The sequence below is a fragment of the Brachycentrus maculatus genome, unplaced genomic scaffold (genome assembly GCF_059751285.1).
Source record: "Brachycentrus maculatus isolate JH-2025_06_01 unplaced genomic scaffold, ASM5975128v1 h1tg000081l, whole genome shotgun sequence".
In the NCBI taxonomy this organism is placed as follows: domain Eukaryota; kingdom Metazoa; phylum Arthropoda; class Insecta; order Trichoptera; family Brachycentridae; genus Brachycentrus; species Brachycentrus maculatus.
Window position 1 is genome coordinate 115,017 of NW_028280835.1, and position 24,477 is coordinate 139,493.

Here is a 24,477-nt window from a genome sequence, read left to right on the forward strand (position 1 = left end):
TCAAGAAAGATTTATTTTCAATTGGTCTGGGTGTTTGTGACGTATTTTTCACATTAACCTTCACATTGACAAAACTCCTATTGTGTTGAAGACTTATTTGCCTTTGGATATTATTTGCCTTTGACATATCGCTCACTCCTTTCAACAACGTCATATATAAAAAAAACTTGATTTTACAGGAGATCGTTTTTAAAGTTTAAATTTTAATAAAATGTTTTAAAAATAAATATCAAGCCACTTATCGAACTTTTTACTGGGCAACAGATCTTTTTAGGTAAAACCTGAATAATTTTTCTCCGTTTGAAAAATACTTAAACAATACCTTTTCTTCAAAATGCAAAAACAACATTTTGGGTATCATATTGGGATTTTAGCAGGTAAATATTAAGTTAAAAATACGCCGCTTTTGCTGGGATAAAGTACATTTTCTGAGCATTGCGAAAACATGCACAACTGAAAATTGACAATTTTTGATATATGACGTTGTTGAAAGGAGTGAGCGATATGCCATGGTGTATTAGGGTAAATGCTCAAATGTGAAACTAAACGATTCACGCTAATTTCAATAAAAAATCCAGCGTGTCAATATGATTTTTACCTTCCAGAACCTAAAACCACCACCTGGACTGCAACAGCAGACCCTCGAACAGCAACAGCATCAGTTGCTGGCCATGCATCAGCAGCAAATGATGGAGCAGCGGAATGCCCTAATCCTGCACCAACAAGCGCTGCTTGAAGACCAACAATTGGTAACTGCTTCATTTGTATTATGATTTGGTCAATTAATTTAAAATGAGCTTATTCTGAGCTCTTAAAAAGACTTTAAGAGGGGATACCGCAACAGAAAAATATTAAAACCTCACCTCTTCACCTTTTTTTTGTCTGACTTTATTATATTTAAAGATTTAACTTTTTTTTGCCCTAGTAAAGGTGAATTTCATTTTTCATTTCAAACCCTTATCCTCACCCCAATGGTGCATAGGGCACTGCATCATATAAATGCAGTGTTATCTTGATCATTAACATGTAGGAAAGGTTATCAGCCCTCCGCTTCAGATACCAGTCCAGGATAATATTTAATAAATATTACAGTGAAAAAAAAATCACTTATATTTATTTAATAAAAATGAAAAAAGGTGAATCGTTCATTAATAATGTCAAATGCTAGCTTACTCAACAAAGTGTATTCGTAATACCCTTTTAAGTAGGTACTAAGTTTTAAAACACTGTTTAAAAATTATAAAAATCATGGTTTATGAACTACCACAGAGTACCGATTTGAATTTAATTTTTTTTAATCCCTCTCTAAATCTATGTATGATTCTAAGTAGGTAATAAGTTTTTTTTTTATAATTGAGTAGTCCACTTGCAATATATACCTAACTTAACGAGTTTTGGGAGATTATGTCAAAAATGAACGTTAATATTTTTAATTTTCTAAATAAAAACTAAATCTTTGTGATTCTAAGTAGGATCTGAATTTGAAAAAATAAACTGAAATTGAATTTCATTTTGTTAGATTTAATGCGTACTATGAGAGCCAATTTGTGATGCGAGAGTGTGTTGTGTGTGTAGCATGGCGGCGCACATATGATGGCGTCAGCGGCGCATGCGCAGCAAGTCAGCGTCATCACCAGCATTGCCGTGGCACCATTGCAGACTACCAAGCAGCAAAACCAGTCTGGTGAGTAAAGCAATATCACATCACAACTTTTATTTAGGCCAGTCAGTATTGGTAATGGACACTGATACAGTCCTGAAAATCGGCTCTAAATTTACCATCTTAACTATAACTGTCTCTCAACCGATAAGTACTTCTTACCCTTATCTGTACCTTAATGGTGAATAGGGTGCTGACTCATCAAAACTGTATTGTCTTGATCTTATTTATTGATGTTATTTATTGTTTCGGCATTCACTTTGTTGTAAGACATGATTAAATTATAAATAACACTTGTTTTTTACCACTTGAGTATAATATTTCAACTACTAGTTTCTACTTGCTACAGACGATTTCATCTACGGGTTTGAATATAAACTATTTATATTCGAAACCGTAGATGGAAGCAATTGACTAGAGAAAGGTTGGGCGAATATGTAACGTTTTGTATTTGTGAATACGCAGCGATGGTGAACGCGGGCAATAACAACAACAACAACGCCCTGTCCAACATCCCCTACCTGAACAATGTGATAGCGTACCTGCAGAAGAAGGTCCCCTCGCTGGTGAACATGCCTCCGCTGCAGCTCCGCAGCCTCGTGCTGCTCATCATGCAGCAGAAGAGCCACGAGATCCTGCAGGAGAAAGTAAGTACATCCACTCCGGTTAGCCGATGTACAGGCGGACGGCCCTCCCCGCTGATGAGTAATATGTGCAAATTTCTGGACTCGCAGTGCAGCATGGGCGGCGTGAGCCTGGCCGAGCAGCAGGCTCGCTGCCAGCTCATAGCGGCCGCGGCCGAGGAGGCGCTGGCGGCGCTGGCCGCCTCGGACTGGAGCCCCCCGGCGCCCCTGCCCGCCCTGCAGGCCCTCTCCGCCACCGACGAGCCCTTCAGCCTGGACGATGTCGCCACCGGTAATAACCCCCTTAACATAATCAAAATCGTAATTTTAAAAAATGATTCCATTCATAATTTGAAATAAAACAAAAAAAAAAAACTTTGCAATTGAATTTAATTACTAATTTCATATCTTTTTTATTTATTGGCAAAGTACCCAAAATTGAGTGATACATTGCAATTTCATAACTTTCCTTTTGGTTATTTATAAATTAAACTTGAAATATTTTTATCTCTTCTTTACTTTGGCTCCGCGCCTTTAGTTGAAATTGATGATTTCATTAATTGATTCGGTAGCCACTTTGTGGTAATGTTTATCCATTTTTAATTTAAGTTTTACTTAGTAAATACCACTATTTCTTAAAATCTATTGTGACATGCGTTTCTAACATCCTGCATTATTTTCTAATATGGTAGTTCCAACCCTAATGTATGGAAGTGAAGCATGGAGTTAGCAAAAGAAGGGTGAAAGCAGACTGAATGCAGTCGAAATGTGATTTTTCACATGAATGTGTAGCAAAATGATGTATGTTAGATATTCAAAAGATAAAATAAAGAACGAATGCAAAGATGAGATAAGCATTATCAATAAAATTGAGGAAGGTGTGTTAAGATGATTTGGACATGTGGAATGAATAAGGAAAGAACGGTATAACAAATTTGTCAGTTAAATGTGGTTGGAAAAAGGAGCAGACGGTGATCGAGAAAACTTGGCGCGGTCAGGTATGTCAAATACTTGAAAGCGGTCAAGTTAGGAGTAGAAACAATCGGCGAGCATGTATGAGGAGATGCATGAACGTGAAAGAGGCGAAGAATATTTGCAAAGAAGCAAATAATGTTTGACAGAGTGGTATGGCATTCTGTTCTCTCTGCTTACCCCTGCGGAGAAGTGGCATGATGGTTAGTTAGTTACTACTATTACTACCATCACGCCATTTCACCGTAGGGGTAGGCAGAGAGGATGGAACGCCACACTCTTCTGTCCTGACATACACTCGCCTCCTTCACATCCATACATCTAGTCATACATGCCCTCCGATTACGCAGACTTTTGACACCCCCAGATTTAAGGTTCTGATTGATCTGATCATGCCAAGTCTTTTTCGGTCGTCCTCTTAAAAAATTAAAAATGATGCGGAATGCATCGAAACACGTGAAATGAACACAAACAATTTAAGAAACAGTGGTATTTCCCAAGTGAAACTTAAATTGGTGAGCTGGCAGTGCTTGTATTGTTTGGAATGATTGCAATGAGCCTGTGTTTTAGCGGTGGCGGCCGCGGAGCAGAAGCTGGAGGGCACGAGCCTGGAGGAGGCGCTGGAGGCCATCGGGCCGCTGGAGGCGCTGGACGGGCCGGAGTGCGGCGCGCTGGAGCTGGGCGACTTCCTGGCCCTGCCGCGCCACCAGCTGCACCCCGTCTCCGTGCACAAGCGGTTGCGCGAGGAGCCCGCCCTGTGCGACCTGGCGCTGGACAAGCCGCACGACCTGCCGCCGCTGCACCACCACATCATGCAGAGTAAGTGCACACACGGATATGAGATTCCTGTTCATGTATTTCATGTTGGAAGCGGAGAACTCACTGGAACTGGAAACATTTGGTAACTGCACCAGTACCAAATTTACACTAAACTTGTTTTTCCATAAACGGATTTTGCAAATGAAAATGATCAGTAAAATTGCCGATATTTGTGACTTTTATAAATTTGAAGAGAATCTTAAAAATCTGTCTTGAGTATTATATGAAATTTATATATATACAGTTTGTAGCTAATTAAATCTTTCTTTAGAAAGTATCTTACCTATTTCTTTTTTAAAAACTAATATGAAGTACCTTTATGGGTGATATGGGGCACCTTTATGGGTGAGATGGGGGCACCTTTATGGGTGAGATGGGGACACCTTTATGAGGATACATGAATTGTTCGATAAAAAGTGCCAATTTTTCATTTTAATTCTGCATTGCACTTAATGACATACATTATTCAGCAAGCATTTGGCAAAGATGTCATATGTCGAGCATTTTACAAATTATGGAGCAGTATTACTGGTTAAAAGATTATTGAATATCGGAGAGTGAATCATCTTCAACCAGAGTTCTGGACACCATGGTGGTGGTGAGGCTTGAAATTTGCACAAGATCCTTTTGATCTTCTATGAAATTGCTACCTTTGGTTTCTGCACTCCCTCATTCGCAGGTTGATTGCAAGCAACTTTCTGTAGACAAGCAAAAATCATGCTTATCCATGATGGTACCCTTCGTTTTCCAAAAGTAGGTCATCTCTTGTTATTTGTTCGTCTCGAAAAAAGAGTAAACATTAATTAAAATATGTGATTTTTTCCAGCTCAACAATACATGAGCAATCAGCCATACGTACCAACGGGGACCAGTCAACCGCATCCTCAGCAGCAACAGCAACACCCACAACATCCTCAACACCAGCAGCAGCAGCAGCAGCAACAACAGCAGTTGCAGCAATCACATCAGCAGCAGCATCAGCAACAGCAACAGCAACAACCGCAGCAGCAGCAGCAGCAAATCCAACATCAGCAACAGGTTCAGCAGCAACAGCAGAACCAGCAGCAACAGCAGCAGCAGCAGCAGCCGCCGTCGTCGTGCATGGACGTGGATAGCGAGACAGACTCCAACCACGATACAGCACTGACGCTGGCGTGCGCCGGCGGGCACGATGAGCTGGTGGACTTGCTGCTCTCCCGGGGGGCGGATATCGAACACCGGGATAAGAAGGGATTCACTCCTCTCATCTTGGCCGCAACGGCGGGTCACGATAAGGTACCGTACTCGTTAATGATTATCAAATGTTATCGCTCTACTCGTTTCACTTTTCATTTTACTTGTCTGGCAGTGAGATTCTGCTGATGAAGTTGTACCAAAGATCTGTTTTTTTTTATTATATAAATTTTACAAAAAAAAAATATACCAAATCGTAAGAAGTAAAATAATAACTAATTTTATTATGCCAGGATTCCAAATACACTCATTCCTATGCCAGGATTCCAAATATACTCATTTCTATGTCGAGATTCTCCAATATACTCATTACTATGCCGGGATTCTGGATATATATGCTCATTCATTTTGGATGACTTGGTTCCATGTTTATGTTCATGTTTCGTCAAGGAATTTGTACAAATTCCCATGGCTTGTATATGCACTTCTTGTCTCGGGTTATGGTCCCGTGGTTAGTGTTGCTGATTCTCGAATCAGAGCTTCTCGGTTCGAACCCATTCTACCACGATTTGATACCGTAGAACGGGGCTACTTGAACTTTGATGTGTTACTTGAGCCCAGTACAAAAAAAATATTTAGATCTGTATTTGGTCTACAATAATGAATGTATCGACATGATTCATTGTTTCCCTGACAGGTGACACTTATTGTCACGATACATTCATTATTGTAGACCAAATACAGATTTGAATCTCTTTTTTGTACCGGGCTCAAGTAACACATCAAAGTTCAAGTAGCCCTGTTCTACGGTACCTATTTCTAATAATGAGCTTCTTAGGTTCACAAAATAGTATGAAATTGAAGTATTTTTTTTAAATAATAAAAAAAAAACTTATGGAAGCGTGTACTATTTTCCTAACGATGGAAATATGCAATATGGATTTGTGACTGGTCAGGTGGTGGATATTCAGAATAGAAATATGCAATATGGATGTGTGGCAGGTGGTGGACATCCTGCTGAACCACGGCGCGGACATGGAGGCGCAGTCGGAGCGCACCAAGGACACGCCGCTGTCGCTGGCCTGCTCGGGCGGGCGCTACGAGGTGGTGGAGCTGGTGCTGAACCGCGGCGCCAACAAGGAGCACCGCAACGTGTCGGACTACACGCCGCTCTCGCTGGCGGCCAGCGGCGGCTACGTCAACATCATCCGCCTGCTGCTCAACCACCAGGCCGAGATCAACTCGCGCACCGGCAGCAAGCTCGGCATCTCCCCGCTCATGCTCGCCGCCATGAACGGACACACCAGTGAGTCACTCTGTGCTAACATCTATCCAGATTTAATTTAACCTTTCCGGTATTACAACAATTGTGGAGGTTCTCACCAAAAAATTACATATCCAATATTGCGCAAAAAAATCCTTTTGATGCAAATCTGTTCTGCTTACTGTATTCTATCAAAATCTTAACCCTTCATTGCATGACTTTTTTATTTAAAAAAAAAAAAATTTCTTACTTTAAACATCAGAGAAAAAATTAATAAAAAAATAATGAAAAACTTTTAACACGGAACTAACTTTTCAAGAAAATACTTATGTATCAAATTTGCAACAACATGCAATGGTTATCCTTATGAGATATTGATATATGTTTTAACACTAGCTTTTGGCTATGTTACAAATTTGATACACAATGCAGCGAAGGGTTAATTAAAGTTGCGACAAAACGTGACCAATCCTATGTTAAACCAAAATGAAATCAGCAAATTGCACCAAAACGTAACAATTTTACAAGCTACAATTCCTGATTACTTAGAATCATTTATAATGGATATGTAATGTTTTGGTGACGACTTCCACAATTGATGTCCTACTTTCTCTGGAGAGTGGATGCTTGTTACATGAAAAATTTATTTTTGCACTTAATCTACATAATATGAAGATAGAAATTATGTGAAAATAATCCAAAAAATAAAACTTACCATCTCTAGCTTTTATTTTATGACAAAATTACATACAAATATCCACAGATGTAATTGGTATACAAGTTACGTCATACCAACTGACAGACGGACTTCGACGTTCATTAACGTCGATACTTCTTTGAGGAAAATTCGCACTGACATTCATTTACGTCCATTTTCCCCGAAAGGTTTAAACTCATTATATTTTTGTTTTTATTTCTTATTGTGCCGTTAATTTTTCAGCCGCCGTGAGACTCCTATTAGACATGGGCTCTGACATCAACGCCCAAATAGAGACTAACCGAAATACGGCCCTGACGTTAGCCTGCTTCCAAGGCAGACACGAAGTGGTCAGCTTGCTGCTGGACAGGAAGGCCAATGTGGAGCACCGAGCCAAGGTAAACTTTTATTTTTTGACATCTCAATATAGTTGAAGAAGTCTGGGAATTTACGGGGCTTACAACAATCATAAGCTGGTTAACACACATGTAACATTCACCAATTCTACCCATGATTGACAACCACACTACTCAAATTCGTTGAATTTCTATATATATATATATATATATATATATATATATATATATATATATATATATATATATATATATAATATATATTGTTCAATTTCGAAACATAGTGCTTGAATCACTAGAATTTCACTAGAGACATCTATGGTGAGATGAAAGAAGCCAAAATGTTGTAAAGGTATGTTGCTGAGAAGTTCCCGACTGGCCCACACTAGAAAATCCCTCCTGTTCCCAACACAGATTAAAATAAAACATCTTTTTTTGTTAGAAGAAACAAATATCCACTTAATGATCCTATAAACCTTGTACATAATAAGCAAGGTAAATAATAGTGTCGAGTTCTGGTCCTGTGGTTAGTGTCGTGGACTCTCGAGTCAGAGTTTCTCGGTTCGCATACACTCTACAACAATTTGATATCTATTTTTAATATTGAGCCTCATAGGCTCACAGAAATAGTATGAAAATGAAGTATTTTTGTAAATAACAAATAAAATAACACCAATATTTATTTTTTATTAAAAAAATAATAATGATAATAATAAATGCAACTCACATCTAAAACGAAAACAACAAATGTTAAATATTTATGTATTAAGTGTTAAATTAAACACTGATTTTTTTGAGTCTACTAAGTTGTATTTTATTGTTTAAATAAACACATAAAAATCTATTTTGTGATTTTTGACAATTGTTAATGATAAATAGTGTGACAATTGTTTCGCCTAGTTGGGGCATTTTCAAACGAATGTGAAACAATAAAATACAACTCAGTAGACTCAAAAAATTAGTGTTTGATCCAACATTTAATACATAAATTGAAATGGAGTTCTACAAATTAAACGCTAAATCTATAAATAATGTCAACTATGTTATCTTTACCCGAGCTCACAGATTGTTTAATTTCCACCAGACTGGACTTACGCCCCTCATGGAGGCAGCGTCCGGGGGCTACGTAGAAGTGGGCAGAGTCCTCATGGAGAAGGGGGCCGACGTGAACGCCACGCCGGTGCCTTCCTCCCGGGACACTGCCCTCACCATCGCCGCAGACAAAGGCCATTCGAGATTCGTCGAACTCCTCTTGCAAAGGTAATTTATAATGCCAATGTTTATATGATTATAATTTGTAATGGTGCTCTTTCATTTATTTAAACTGTATGTACAGAAAAGAAATAAGTACATTGGCGGGCTTATTGCTAAAAAGCAATATCTTCCAATTAACCAAAAACAGGCTAGTGATATTGATCAAAATGTTTGAAACCATATATAGCTGTTTGCAATCAGAGGGTAGATAGTACTTTAAAAAACATAAATTACAAATTGATGATAATAAGGAAGGCAATGGAAAAAGGGAGTTTACTGAAGGAGGTAGAGGGAAAAACTAAGGGAGGAGGTTTGATGGACAGTTAGATTCTAATGATAAATAGAAAAGTTATTAGAGAAGGTGCATTTTTTACAAGGAGAGGTAATTCATTCCATAGCCTGGCCGCTTGGACAGAAAAGGAATTACTGAAGAATGATGTGTTATGGCGAGGAATGGAAAGTGTTCTTTCTTGGGAAGAACAATCTGAAAGAGATAAGGATAGGCTGAATGCGTTCGAGATGTGGACCTATAGAAGAAGGCTAAGGGAAGAGAGGAAAGAGAGACCGCATCTCAAACGACAAGGTACTACGAATAATCGAAGAAAGCACCTACTCGCGACTATCCCGAATAGACACGCCAAATGGATCAGTCACATTTTGAGACAGGATGGTTTCCTGCACCTCATAATAGAGAGAATGATGATAGGGAACAAGCGCCAGAGGACACTCACACTGCGAATATCTTTGCGACTTGTACGAGGACATGGGCTGTTCAACATATGAGGAGCTGATGAGGGTTTAGCAAAATAAACCGGAGTGTTGAAGAAGATGTCATTTGTTGCTGCAGACCAATCTGCAGGATTGAGACAAAAGGAAAAAAAAGTTTATATAAATATATCTACCTTTGGTGACTTATGCTTTGTGTTTGCAGGGGCGCGGCGGTTGAAGTAAAAAATAAAAAAGGAAATTCTCCCCTGTGGTTGGCCGCCAACGGCGGGCATCTCAGTGTGGTAGAAATGCTTTATAATGCGGGAGCGGACATCGACTCTCAAGACAATAGAAAGGTACTGATTACTGACAATGTTTATATGCTATTAGCGTGCATTTTAATATTTTTTTTATACATATTGCTCACTCCTTATAAGAACGTCATAAATCAAAAACCTTGATTTTTCAGGAGAACGTTTTTAAAGTTTAAAAATATAACATATGTATTCAAAATAAATATCAAGCCACTTATTGAAGTTTTTACTGTGCAACAGATCTTTTTAGGTAAAACCTTAATGTTTTTTCTGCATTTGAAAAATATTTAGTTTATTAAAAAAAATAATTAAACAATACCTTTTCTTCAAAATGCAAAAACAACATTTTCTGCCCTGTAGTGGGTAAATATTAAGTTAAAAATATGCCTCTTTTGCTGGGATATAGTACATTTTCTGGGCATTCCGAAAACATGCACAACTGAAAATTGTCAATTTTTGATTTATGGTAACTGGCTTTGAGGTAACTGCTGATGCAGTTTGAAACATCCACAAGAAGTATACGCCCGGCGTATTAATCCAGAGGAGAAATAAGGATGTAATATTTGGTTAGGTATCTTGCCTGATGGCGGCGTTCCGCAAGGGGCACGTGAAGACGGTGAAGTGGATGGTGGGCGTGGTGACGCAATTCCCGTCGGACCAGGAGATGACGCGCTACATCTGCACGCTGTCGGACAAGGACCTGCTGGAGAAGTGCCACGAGTGCGTGCGCGCCATCCGCGCCGCCAAGGAGACGCAGGCCGCGCGCGCCAACAAGAACGCCTCCATCCTGCTGGAGGAGCTGGACCAGGAGCGCTCGCGCGAGGAGACCAAGCGCCTCGCTGCCGCGCGCCGCCGCGAGCGCAAGAAGAAGAAGAAGCTCGAGAAGAAGGTAAACAGCAATGTATGTATGACCCACTATTACTACCAATTACAAAATACGCATAGCAGACCAAAAAGTGATGCCATTTGAATACATTAACCAATAATTTTATTTATTTGGTAGTCACACAGTGAGGGGATGTTTCTATGTACAAAGAAAGGTGTGTTGAGATGGTTTGGACATGTAGAACGAATGAGTGAGGAAAGAACGGTAAAACAAATTTATGAGGCGAATGTAATTGGATAAAGGAGCAGAGGAAGGCCGAGAAAAACTTGGCACGATCAAGTATGCCAAATACTTGAAAGTGGCCAGGTTAGAAACAATCGGCGGGTATGTATGACGAGATCCATGAACGTGGAAGAGGCGAAGAATGTTTGCAAGGACAGAGTGGTGTGGCGTTCTATTCTCTCTGCCTACCCCTGCGGCGAAGCGGCGTGATGGTTAGTTAGTTAGTTAGTTAAGAAAATAATTATAATAATAATGCAAACAACAATGTGTTTGCATTGACAGACTCTTTCTGCAGAATACAAAATATGCATATCAGAGTAGAAAGAGATACTTTTGGAATAGATTATTTATTTGGCAGTAACAAAGCGAGGGGATGTTTCTGCCAGTGTCAAGTCTTTTGCATTAATGGACTCTTTCTTTACATTGGAGGTCACTCGCGCTTTCTGCAGAATACAAAATAAGGTTATAGTAAAAAGAGATACCATTTGAATAGATTAACAAATAATTTTATTAATTTATTTTTGTGGCAGTCACACAGTGAGAAGATGTTATTTTTATTTACAATCAAAATAAAATAAATAAATTTTTGTTTCAATGCGTTTAACATTATCATTTTAGAAATTGTGACCGTAATTCTAGAAATGAATGTTGTAGTTGTACAACAACGTATGAAATTTGTTTCAGTATAGTTTATTTGATATAGGCCACATATTTACTCCGAATACATTTAAAAAAAAAGGAATAACCCGCAAAGCCTCTATCAGAGGCTTGTCTGCAGGTAGGATAGTAAGGATAGGGAAGGTAAATGTGAAAAATACATCACAAACACCCAGACCAATTGAAAATAAATCTTTCTTGAATTTCTTTCACACTTGGCGGGAATCGAACCCGCGATGGCAGTTTCGCAGTCGAGCGTCTACCCAACTACGCCACGGCGCCTGTCGTCTGTCGAATTAGACATTGTTGGTTGTGTACTTTTTTATAATGTGAAATTTTTGGTTTCCAGGAGGAGAAACGCAAATTCCACGAGGAAAATGAAGCCAACGAATATAATGAGAAGAACGAGGCGGAGGAAGAAGATAGTGACAGGGAGGAGGTGGTCAGTCGGGTCGGGCAGAAGGGGGCCAACCCCTCGCCCTCCCCCGCCGCGCACGACAAGGAGGAGGGTGACTCGGGCATCGACGCCAACTCGCAGGGCTCCTGCTCCTCGAGCGACGTCAAGGCCCAGGACAAGACCAAGAGCAAGAAGAAGAAGAAGGCCGCGTCGCCCACGCCCGGCAACACCAACGGCAAGCACGCAGACGCCAAGGCGGCGCCCGGCAAGCTCGTCAAGGCGGACAAGGCGGGCTACCTCGGCGCCGGCGAGGGGCCTAAGAGCGCCAAGCAGGAGAAGGAGAACGTCGCCCCCGTCGCCTACGCCGCGCCCAACGACTACGCCGCCAAGCTGCCCAAGGACAAGCCCGCCAAGACTGCCGACATGCCGCTCACTTGGACGCAGAAGTAAGTTGGACACCTGCCATTTACTACATTTTTTGTAATTTATATTTGAAGCAATAACTTTGTGATCTTCCATTTTAAAATATAACTTTGTTTTAAAAACACTATTTATAGTGATTTAAAAACATTTTAAATTTATATTTTAATATAAACAAAGTTTTTTTTAATTACTACATTTTTTCTTGAATGTTTTTTGCAGATATTTTGTGGCACATTTTATAAGCTTTATAAAATTAAACAACTTTGTTTTAACCACTTTTTTATTGGTACACTTTATCCAACCGTATTATTCCATTTGTAGTTGTCATTTGGAATTGACATTTTCGCTACGCAATGCACAATAAAATCAACATTTAGGAGTTTTTATCATATTTTTAAATCATATTTTTTAAATCATATTTTCATATGGTGTACGGAGTGCGTGGAAGTATTTGGCAAGGGAAGGGTAATTAATTATGAGTATTTCAATGTTATAGAATTTAGTGCATAAATAAACCCTGAAGGTTCTTGTCGAAACCGGTTGGATAAAGTGTAACAATAAAAAAATGGTTAAAACAAAGTTCTTTAAATTTATAAAGATTACTACATTTTTTGTTTGACATAGCGCAAAACTCAATAGTGTCATTTCTTGGCAGAAATTAGCTTAGCTTTTCATGGTCAGCATCACGTCTCAAATGCCTCAGATAGACCTAAATAAGTTTTTCTGTTTTTTACTTATTTTTTATTCTTAAAATCCTACATCCTTTTAGGGGTTTCACTGCACATGGTTTGATTCTTCATATCTCGCTTATATCTTTAATGATTTTAATAATAATAGTAGCAATAATAGTGTTGTGATTATCATATTTAATTTATCTGGCAATAATAATAAATAAAGTAAACTAATCTTGAATTTACATCATATAATTGGTACAATGTAAACAATCCTGAATTCTAAATGTCAAATTCACTAGAGAATTTGAATTTGAATGTCCCCAGGAGAACAGAATTAAAAAAAAAAAAATTGGCCACGCTATTTTGACCAGCACTCAGTTTAGGTTCGAGTGAAGAATTCTTTTTCCTCGCCTTGTGCATTGCATCCCAATCTCCCATTTCTTCATCCGTTACTCCCTTCACATTGCCGAATACCAGTGTGAGTTCCTTGTTTTTCATAGCCCATCTTGTTTATTTTGTAGGAAAGAAGACGATGATCTACTAAAATCCAGAATCAAAGGTCCCGTTCGTCCCGTTCCCGTCGGTGTCCTCTTCAAAAGTTTCCTCGAATCGAGTGGACATACGGCCGATAGAGAAGACTTTGAATCCAGTGGACATCCGGCCGATAGAGAAGACTTTGAAGCAACTGGAAATGAAAACCTATTTACATCTCCTAACTCCAAAGGAAAGAAGATTCAAAACGTTGTCGCATACCGGTATGTACCCTGTAATACCCATTTACTGACAGTAATATGTTTTACATTCTTTTTTGCCATCTCAACATAGATGAAGAAGAAAGAATATGCAAGTCTGTGAATTTACAGGGTTTACGACCGTCATGGGCTTGTTTAAGTGATTTACACATGTAACATTCACCAATTCTACCCGTGATTGACACCACACTACTTAAATTCTTGAGACTTCTAGATATATTGATTAAACTCGTAACACAGTATTTACTATAACCATCTATGGTGGGATGAGGAATGCTTTTATTAAGCAGAGACTCTTTCATCTGTATATGAGGTCCAAATCCTGGATTTTATTCACATACTTGAGAAACGCTTGAATGTATCATTTTCAATTTTGCTTATTATTTGATCAGATAATCCAGATTTGTGAAGAAGTATTTAGACACACTCAAAATGTTGTAAAAAAAGTCATATTTTATTACCGACCGTAACTCTTTCAGCCAACATATATCTCGCAGTATCTAGCATTTTGTATTTTCATTACAAAATTATCTGTTTTTCTATGTTTTTATGACTAGCTTTTACTTCTTATTTTCCTTCATATATTTTTTTCTTTTTAGCTATGAGAATGACATAGTAAACACAGCGAAAGTTCAAAGTCCTAAGCAAAGCGGTAAAAGAGAAGAAGGCTGGAAGGAGGTTGTTCGCAAATCCAGCGTGCAAGTCTCTTCGGTTGATCCAGGGTAACTAAATTGTTGATATAATTAATTTTGCTTAATAACTATGTTACAAAATCACTATATATCTTATAACTTAATTATAACGCTGAACAGTTTCCAAGTAAACAGCTTCTTTCTCAACTACGTCTTATCATTTTTCAAAATATCGTACAATAAGTCTGGTGCGATTTATATTCGGTGAAGACCAAATGCCGCCTATACAATGCCTGCATTGCGCCTGTTCTCTTATACGGCTGTGAAACATGGCACCTTACAAGGGCCCAGAGCAGCCGTGTACTAAGCTTTGAGAATAGTTGTCTGCGAAGAATTTTAGGCGTGCGGTGGTTTGACTTTGTGAGGAATGAAGAGATAAGGCGTAGGACGCAGCAAATCTTGGTCACAACTGTCGTCAAGAAAAGGCGATTCAGTTGGCTTGGCCATGTACTCCGCATGCCTCCTGAGAGCCTTAATCAAGCTTGCCTCTCTTACAAGGCATCAGGTTCGCGCCGCCCAGGACGACCACTGCTGACAATTCGCCGGCAGTTCTCGTCAGAACTTGGGGACACGGATCTGACTTGGGAGGATGCAAGGGAGCTGGCAGCCGACAGAAAAGCCTGTAGACAGTTTATGGATTCCATATGCCCCACCTAGGGAGCGGATATGGGTTTATTATAAGTCGGGTGTGTGTTTTGATCTCTGCCGAACCCGAGAGACCGACTCACCGGGGGGGGGGGGGGGGGGGAAACCCCTGGGGTTCGATAGAACCCAGGTTAAGAACCCCTGCTTTAGTCATTATCCTTGTTAAAGAAAACAATGTGATGAAAATAACATCACCATTGCTGCAGGAAGTAGAACTGAATATACATAAAGGGGGACTAATGAGTATAATACTTTTATAAGACTTGCCAACTTTTGGAATCCGAATCGGCATACGAATCATTCAACACGATATTATCTCTGAAATCCTTGTGCGTATTTGTTCAATGCGATATTGAGAGATGCGTTTTGGTTTGTACAGGTGTAAGAAAGTGTCGGTGCCGCTCCACGCCATCTCCCGGGTGATCGGGCGAGCTGGCAGCAACATCAACGCCATCCGGGCCGCCACGGGGGCGCACATCGAGGTGGAGAAGCAGAGCAAGGGCCAGGGGGAGAGAACCATCACCCTCAAGTGAGCTACAACTTTCCCTACTCTGTCCACTACAGCATCCACACACAATTTCACCCCAAAGCATTCTCTTTACATCAAGTCAGGCATAGACCGCATGTAATTACGTGCAGGCTGCATTATGATAATAAATCTCATTTAGGACCATGTAACCATTTTTTTTTTTTTTTTTTTTTTTTTTTTTTTTTTTTTTTTTTTTTTTTTTTTTTTTTTTTTTTTTGGTACAAATATTTTAATTTCATGTTTTGTTGAAGGCCAAAGTAGACTTAGAGTGGAGTCGAACCCAGATACTCTAACTTCGGCGACATTCACCGCACGACCACAATCCCAGATCATTTGATTGTATTTCAGGGACTTTTCTTTAAAAAAATGCCTTTGAATTTTAGATGGATATTACGATGGGGTGGCCCTTTTTTGTTTGCCTCCATTAACTCTTAACACATTGTTTTTTTATCAATTCGACCCTAATTAATGTACTAATTAAAGTCATATACTGATCACAAGTAACCGCAAACCCAATTCCGATCTGTACAATGTTTTTGCATCTCTCGCGCCTTACTCCAATGGTGCATAGGGCACTGTATCATATAAACGTAGTGTTATCTTGATCGTTGACTCATGAAGGAAAGGTGTTCAGCCCTCTGCTTCAGGTATCAGTAATATTGAATAAATTGTAGAGTGAAAAAATCACTTATATTTATTTGACCCCCTTCCCTGGGAATCGAACCCGGGACCCTCAGAACGGTAGCTGAGCGTGCTGACCATTAAACTACGGAGGCGGACAAAAGTAAGCAAATAAAACGCTTATAAGCGTCTCTCGTTCTGTAACAATAGTATGTAAAAGACGCTTTTAAGCGTTTCCCGCAAACAGTAAGTAGGCATTTTGGATACAATTTTCACATTTACATTCCCTATCCTTACTACTAGGGATTGCAGAACAAACATGCACTAAGAGCCGATATCTGATATGCACACTGGTTATATACTGATATAGCTAACATTTTTGTAAAAAAATATAAAAGTAAAAATTACTAACCACAAAGTAAATGCTTTAAATATTCAACTTTACAAAATAAAAAAACTTTGTTTTAACCAGTTTTTATTGGTACACTTTATCCAACTGATTTCGACAAGAACCTTGTCATCATTAGGGTTTATGTACTAAATTCTAAAATATTGAAATACTCAAAAACATACCAAGTATCTGCGAAAAACATTCAAGAAATGCTTTAAATATGAATAATATTGAGAACATTATTTTGGAAGCTATTATGGATGAAACACATTTTATATTTATATGCGAATTGTGTTTGGCTAGGGGCTCAGCGGAAGCGATGAGACAAGCCCACCTTCTCATCGCCACCATGATCCGGGACCCGGATGTGGACATCATGCAGATGTTGCCTCGCACCTCCAAACCCGTTGTTCCCGCCGCGCCCTCCTCCGTGTGGGATAAAACACACCAGCTCTCTGTAAGTAATAAAAATAATAATAAATTTAGATAATTTAAATAGCGCCATTTTCGTAAAATACTACCTCAAGGGCGCTTCACTGTGAATGAATTGGGAAAAAGACGATGGTGGAAATAATTTAGCAAACAAATATGCTTTTAGTTTTTTTCTAAAGATCATCTCACTCTCACTATTTCTAACCATTGCACAGTGTGATCTAGCGGTACTTTATTATTTTTTGAGAGATGAGACTCATTATGAGAGGTGCTCGTTTTAAGAGGTTCCACTGTATATTTTTATTTGTAATTGTAATTATGTATACAATGAAATAAATAAATTTTAACTAGACTGAACGGTTGTACCAGGTGAGCGCCAAGACGAAGCCCGGTGCGGGCGGCAAGGTGCCCGGGCTGCTGACGCTGGCGGGAGCCGGCGCGGGCAAGGCGCCCGCCGCCAACCCGCCGCCGCCCGCCGCGCCCGCCAAGGCCGCCGCGCCGCTGCAGCAGCCACAGCACTTCCCGCTGCCGCACCACGCCGCGCGCGCCGCCACGGCGCCCCGGCTCATGTCGCAAGGTACAGCACAATTGGACGCAATAAGCACGCGAACCTCCACATTGACATTTTTCTTTTTTTCATTCTTGTTTTTTTTCAATTCAATTAAATTTATTTTATTTATAGATAATATACACATTACAAACTTAAATTTAAATCGTATACATTAACAAAAATAGAAAATAAGCAAGATTACTATTGCTAAAGGTGTAGAAGAATCGAACTTTGGAAAACTCCTTCAGACACATGGAACAGACCAATATCCAATGAGATGTTGTTCAACAAAGCGGTAGCTCTTCCTACAGGCATAACCATCGGCAGGTTGGTCCTGTGTATAGGAATGTGAAACGATCTATGTCGACGCTGTCTTAGGTAACTATCGGGAACATACAGACCTATGTTCCGGATAATTTCATAATTATCGATCATACAAACAAACACATTATTAGTATTTTCAAAACTAAAAACTAAAAAACTAAACTAACCATCAAGCCGCTGATCCGCAGGGGTTAGGCAGAGGTAATAGAACGAGACACTACTCTGTTTTTGAAAACTTTCATTGCCTCTTCTACATTCATGCATCTCCTCATACACACCTGCCGATTATTTCGACTCTTGACCTCTTGCTCTCAAGAATTTGACTTACTTGATCATGCCAAGTTGTCCTCCGTCTTCCTCTGCTTCTTTTTCTAACTACATTTAAACTACTTTCAGTAGTTTGATAATACCCTAACATGGCGAAACAATTGTCACAAATTTGATTTTTCAAATAAAATTTGTGATACTATAAACACGGTGTTGCATTCCGCATTATTTTCGAACACCGTAAATCGGTTGAAAATTACCAAGTAAAATTTAAATAAAAAATGTTGTAACTGCGCTCTTTTTCATCTAGAAGTATTGAATTCAGTAATGCTACCCTAATACAGTAGAATCGCGATATAAGTAATCGCGATATATCGAAAAATGACGTATATCGAAAAAAAAAACGAATTTATTCCCTAAAACTAATTTTTCATGCAAAAATGCATTTATATAACGAAATCCCGTTATTATGTATAACAAAATCACTTTTGTCCCGTACGAAAAAGTGCCAATACATTTAAGTAAATTTATAACAAATAAAAAATGTTATGATAAAAATATTTCAAAGCCGCGCCGCCACGGCGCCGCGCGGAAATAAAAAATGTTAAGATAAAATTATTCAAGCCGCGCCGCCGCACCATATGCGGATGGTTTTATGGCGATTTTTAAAAGTAATTCAATACAATATCCCATCAGCTTGAGTAATTAGTAATTAGAGTCAATGAGTCAGTGAAATGATTTACTTTAGCAATAATAATTCTTTAGTTGTGTCGCCTACTTTCAAAATCCGCTAGATCCAGTTTTATAAGATTTTAAAATAAATACTCTATCGGAATGCCAGTTGTGGTTTTTATTGTTCAAAATTTTTAAATACTTGAAAACCCCGCTAAAAAATACTTAAAAACAGCGTTGTATTTCAAATTCCTGAAACTTGCCTTCTGACCCATATCGGTCAATCAGAGAGCGGAGATAGGTCAAAAGTTAAGATGACGTCATTATCGATTTGTGTCTCGTGTTTTTTTTTGAGTACTGAAAAACTTTCCAAAAAAATGGGAAAATTCTCTATTTTAAAATATTTTATATAAAGATAGACAAATCTTTGAAACATAAATGTTATCCGGAGAATTTGGATTTTTTTTGTAAAATCGACTTATATGGATCTGGCGGATTTTGAAAGTAGGCGACGTAGTTATAATCTCTCTTCTTATTTCAATGAAATTATTTCTGTAGGCCATAAAAATTCTCAAGTATATTCTCTCCCATAATCAGTCCACCTGCTTATCTCAATGGTAGACAATAATAATTCTCAAATTACAATCCATCTTTTTATCTCAATGAAATGATTCTGTTGACAATAATAATCCTCAAATTGCATCCGTCTTTTATCTACATCGTAAGGGCATTTGTCCACTACACGGAATAATTTTACCGTCCGTCCGACACGTCAGTTTGCGTTTTAAAACGACGATTTTACGATCGAATTTACGCGCAACGTGTTCACGCACCGATCAAGAGCTCCGATCCAAAGAAAGATGGACAAAAGCACAAGCCAATCCAAGCCAATCGTCATTTTAAAACGCTAACTGACGTGCCGGACAGTAAAATTACACGGAATTTCGGGTAGTGGACAAGCGCCCTAAATGGAGCGTAGTGTCGGGTAAGACAATCTGCACACTATTGGACTAGCGGAGTAACGTGTTACGACGTACGACATGCACGCATACTTACAAAGCACGCCACACGCGCAAACACAGAAACGTTTGTGTATTTTTACGATTTTATGTTAGGATTTGATTCCCGATTTTTTTACAAATTATTTATTTCAGTCGCTGCAAATGAATGACATTATGAATAATATTTACCAGACCCAACATTACAAAATTGTTTTATTTAAACTTTAAATATGGCCAATAAAAGCAACTAGGAATATTAAATATGACGGACAATTTGGACAAATACGAATTTGTCCGTTTTATACGGATTTTGAAGGAATAAAGAGATCAAACGGAATTTGAAGGATTATAACGGAATTTTAACGGATTTTAGGAAATTTTTAGCGACGGCGAAAAAAAATTCATCGCGTAAATTTTGGAAAAAAAAATTTTTTCGCCGTCTCGTAATTTCGCAATTTCGTAATTTCGCAATCTCAATATCGAAAACTACTCTTTGACGTCTGACAACACTGGCCGTCAGTAGCGCGCAAGCCGTTCTCGTTCTCGGCTTTGGCGGCTACTTGTGATATTATTATTATTATATTTGATGTTATTATTCTCCTTTTTAGATACATATTTACCAGACCCAAAATTACAAAATCGTTATATTTCAACTTTAAATATGGCCAGTAAAAGCAACTATGAATATTTACGTTTTTCCTGTTTTAAAATCACATTCTCATATTGTGTACAAAATACATACGAGTATCATCGATTCCCGCGGCACTTTTATCACCGTAAGGTTAATAAGAAAACTAGTGAAAATATGTAGATATTCAGTTCCCTATGGCCCCTTCCTCCTTTGTTTGCAGAACTTGCGATCTTTTTGAAAAGCCGCGCAACATTTTTTGCAGCGGCGCGCAACATATACATACTAAGTATGATTTAAAAAAAATCGTTATATGTGGGAATTCGTTATTACGAATTAATATTTTTTGGTCCCTTGGATTTCGTTATATCGCGATTCTACTGTAATATTTTTTCTTTAGTATATAATAAAAATAAATATGTTTAATTTTATCTTGAAAAATGTTAAATCTAGCAGCTTTCAGTGGTTTTATTTTAACCTTTCCGGAAGTACAATAATTGATGTCCGAATTCCTCTGGAGAGTGGGTTCTTTTTACATGATTTTTTTTCACAAAATTTGTATTGGGAAGATAGAAATTATTAAGAAAAACTCACAAAATCTAGGTTTTATGTCATGATAAAACTACATACAAATATCCACAGATGTCAATGCTATACAAGTTACATCATACCAACCGACAGATGGACTTGATTAACGTCGATACTCCTTTGAGGAAAATTTGCACCGATGTTCATTTACGTCCATACTCCCTGAAAGGTTAAATATAATGTTTATCCAATACTTAAATGCCTATTTTTGTAATAATCACTATTACAATAATTAGCAGAGAAGCGGGCCACGGCCAGCGCAAGCACGGGTCCCCCTCCGGCCAGCCAGCCGACTCCCCAGTCCACCAAGACCACCATGTCTTACACCTCGGCTATCATGGCTTCCGGGCGCCAGCAGCAGCAGCAGCAGCAGCAAGGGGGCACCTTCGCGGCCAAGCTCTCCGCGTCCACGGAGCCAACCGCTAACACCCGCTCTTCTAAACAGCAATCCACGGTTAGTGATACCTTTTTCTTCAAACCCTCGTCTGCACCCGATGGTGAATAGGTCACTGCATTGTATTTTGATTATTACTTATATGACGGGAAGGCGATCACTCCTGCGCTTCAGGGACCAGTTTAGGGTGAAATCGAATTAATATTAAGAGTAAAATCACAAATATTTATTTTTTACCCTTCACTGGGAATCGAACCTGGGACTTCCAGCACGGTAACTAAACACGCTAACCATTACACCAAAGAGTCGGACTTCATGCATCTCCTAATACATGCCTGAGGATGATTTTAACTCCTGACCCGGCCGCTTTCAAGTATTTGACATGCCTGATCATGCCATGTTTCTCTCGGTCTTCTGCTTATTTTTCCAACTACATTCGCATTCGAAAATCATTCTTTACCTACGTTTGATGTTTCCAGTGGGTGAGCACCAGCGTCAGTAGTAGCGGCGGCGCCAACACCAGCGCCAGTAGCAACTCCTCCAGCAACAGCCCTCCGAGCGTGCCGGCCGCGCCGCCCGCCGCGCCGCCCCCCGCGCCCGCGGCCCCCGCCCCCGCCCCCACACCCCTGCCGGCAGCCCTGCCCGCCCCCGCGCCCGCGTCCGCCCCCATAGCCCCCCCGCCCCCCTCACTCGAGGAGAGGAAGCCCACCGCCCCGGTGCAAAACCACTCGGTATGTTTATTCATTTTAACAGAACTGTTTATTTTTGATCTTTCCAGGAGTACAAAAATTGATGTTCCACTTTCTCTGGGGAGTGGGTTTAACCCTTCACTGCACAGTGTTAATATATCAAATTTGTTACATACCCAAAAGTTAGTGTTAAAACGTTCTTTAAAAATATAAGCAACCATTCTTTGTTGATTAGATACATTCATAACTCACGTATATAGTTCATAATTTAGCCAAAAGACGCGCTATGAACGCCAAAATAATAACTTCACTTGTCTCTCGAAGACGAACTGTCAGTGCAGTCATGCAGTCATGCAAAAAAAGTCATGCAGTGAAGGGTTAACATACTTTGGACGGGAAAGGTATTTCTACCCGTTCGGTTGATTGATAGTCAAGGACAGGTAGGGTATTTTTACCTTTTGCGCCGGCCTTATTTCAAAGGCAGAAAAAAAGAAAGAACTATACAATGTTTTCATATGAATATTATAAACCAATCTCTTTGTTACGGTCTTAACTATCAAATCCTGACGCCAGCGGTCCACAGGTGTAAAAAAATATCAGAATTGCCAAATCAGTCCAAAATAATTTACAAAATACACCAAATAGACACCATTTAAAAATAGGCATTAAGACGATTCCTTAAATAATTGGTGTAAAACCTTATAGAGGGCAAAAATAATATGTATAAATAAAAAAATAGCATATCAATAAAAATGACTCTATTTTCCACAGCAGAGTCCGGTGAGCGTCTCCCTGTCCGCGCCGCTGCCTCCGCCTCCGGCCCCAGAGCCCTCGGCCTCCTTCAGCCCCGTGCCGGCGCTCCCGAGCAGCGCCAGCGCCGCCCCCTCGCCTCCGCAGCCCCCGCCGTCGCAGCACCCCCTGCCGCCGCCGCCGCACCACCAGCAGCAGCAGCAGCAGCAGCAGCAACAGCAGCAGCAGCAGCAGCAGCAGCAGCAGCAGCAGCAGCAGCAGCAGCAGCAACAGCAGCAATTGCCTTCGCAGCAGGAGCAGCAGATGATGCAGCAGCTGATGCACCACAACACGCAGCTGTCCATCAACACCTCCACTCCGTACTCCAGCCAGGTGAGACTAATTACTCAGTAATTTATTTATTATTTATTGATTTGGCGTGTAATTTGTAGAACTCCATTTTAATTTATGTATTAATTTAAAATCAAACACAGATTTTTTTGAGTCTACTAAGTTGTATTTTATTAACAAAAACATATAAAAAATTTATATTGTGACAATTGTTTCGCCTTGTTAGGGCATTATCAAAGGAATGTGAAGATCAAATGGACTACGGTCCTTATGTAGCTATACAATTCTAAGTGACAGTTTTAACACGTGCAGCAATAATTTATGGGAGACAACAGTAGCTAATGGGGGATGTAGGTATGTACCCTTATATTTATTTTCTGGGAAAGTGTTTTTGTTAATAAATGTGTTTTTGTTTTTGTTAATAAAATACAACTTAGTAGACTCAAAAAATCTGTGTTTGATTTAAAATTAATACATAAATTTATTTATTTATTGAAACTTTGTTACAAAAAAAAATGTACATGGGGGGCTCATTGCTAAAATCTTCCAACCAATCAAAAACAGACTAGTGATACTGGTCAAAATGTTTGATGCCATATATAGCTGTTTGCAATCAGAGAGTAGATAGTGCTAAAACACTAAAGTATAAATGAGAAGAAAAAAAAAACAAACTAATGCTGTATTTATTTAGCAACTACTAAATATTATATGTCCGCCTCCGTGGTGTAATGGTCAGCACGCTTGGCTACCGCGCCGGAGGTCCCGGGTTCGATTCCCAGGGAGGGTGGTCAAATAAATATACCAAGTGATTTTTTCTCTCTAACATTTATTCAATATTACCCTGGACTGGTATCTGAAGCGGATGGCTGATCACCTTTCCTTCATGTATTAACGATCAAAATAACACTGCATTTATATGATGCAGTGCCCTATGCACCATCTGGTGCGGATGAGGGTTTGAAGAATATATTATATTAAATATTTTTGAAAATTACAAATTGATGATCATAAAGAAGGCAAAGGAAGAAGGGAGTTTAGGGAAGGAGGTAGAGGAAAAAAGTAAGGGATAAAGTTTTATGGACAGTTAGGATTCTAATGATAGATAGTAATGTCTCGGACGAAC

At 39.3% G+C, this 24,477-nt stretch overlaps 1 protein-coding gene across 41 annotated transcripts in view; it reads left to right on the forward strand.

Moving 5' to 3' along the window:
• LOC148310948 (ankyrin repeat and KH domain-containing protein 1-like) overlaps positions 1-24,477 on the forward strand; it is a 71,021-nt gene that overhangs the window by 36,530 nt on the left and 10,014 nt on the right. For 23 of the 41 annotated variants that reach the window (XM_088257399.1, XM_088257413.1, XM_088257401.1 and 20 more), the window contains 20 exons: positions 606-749; positions 1,576-1,684; positions 2,126-2,307; positions 2,386-2,575; positions 3,826-4,074; positions 4,901-5,349; positions 6,250-6,553; positions 7,452-7,606; positions 8,649-8,824; positions 9,750-9,882; positions 10,412-10,741; positions 11,955-12,448; positions 13,621-13,854; positions 14,451-14,573; positions 15,568-15,717; positions 17,033-17,186; positions 17,531-17,738; positions 21,428-21,645; positions 22,065-22,316; positions 23,046-23,396. In XM_088257399.1, coding sequence (XP_088113525.1) covers positions 606-749; positions 1,576-1,684; positions 2,126-2,307; positions 2,386-2,575; positions 3,826-4,074; positions 4,901-5,349; positions 6,250-6,553; positions 7,452-7,606; positions 8,649-8,824; positions 9,750-9,882; positions 10,412-10,741; positions 11,955-12,448; positions 13,621-13,854; positions 14,451-14,573; positions 15,568-15,717; positions 17,033-17,186; positions 17,531-17,738; positions 21,428-21,645; positions 22,065-22,316; positions 23,046-23,396 — 4,605 coding nt within the window. The remainder of the gene's footprint in view (positions 1-605; positions 750-1,575; positions 1,685-2,125; positions 2,308-2,385; positions 2,576-3,825; positions 4,075-4,900; positions 5,350-6,249; positions 6,554-7,451; positions 7,607-8,648; positions 8,825-9,749; positions 9,883-10,411; positions 10,742-11,954; positions 12,449-13,620; positions 13,855-14,450; positions 14,574-15,567; positions 15,718-17,032; positions 17,187-17,530; positions 17,739-21,427; positions 21,646-22,064; positions 22,317-23,045; positions 23,397-24,477) is intronic. The other 18 variants (XM_088257404.1, XM_088257418.1, XM_088257435.1 and 15 more) reach the window with 5 other exon arrangements.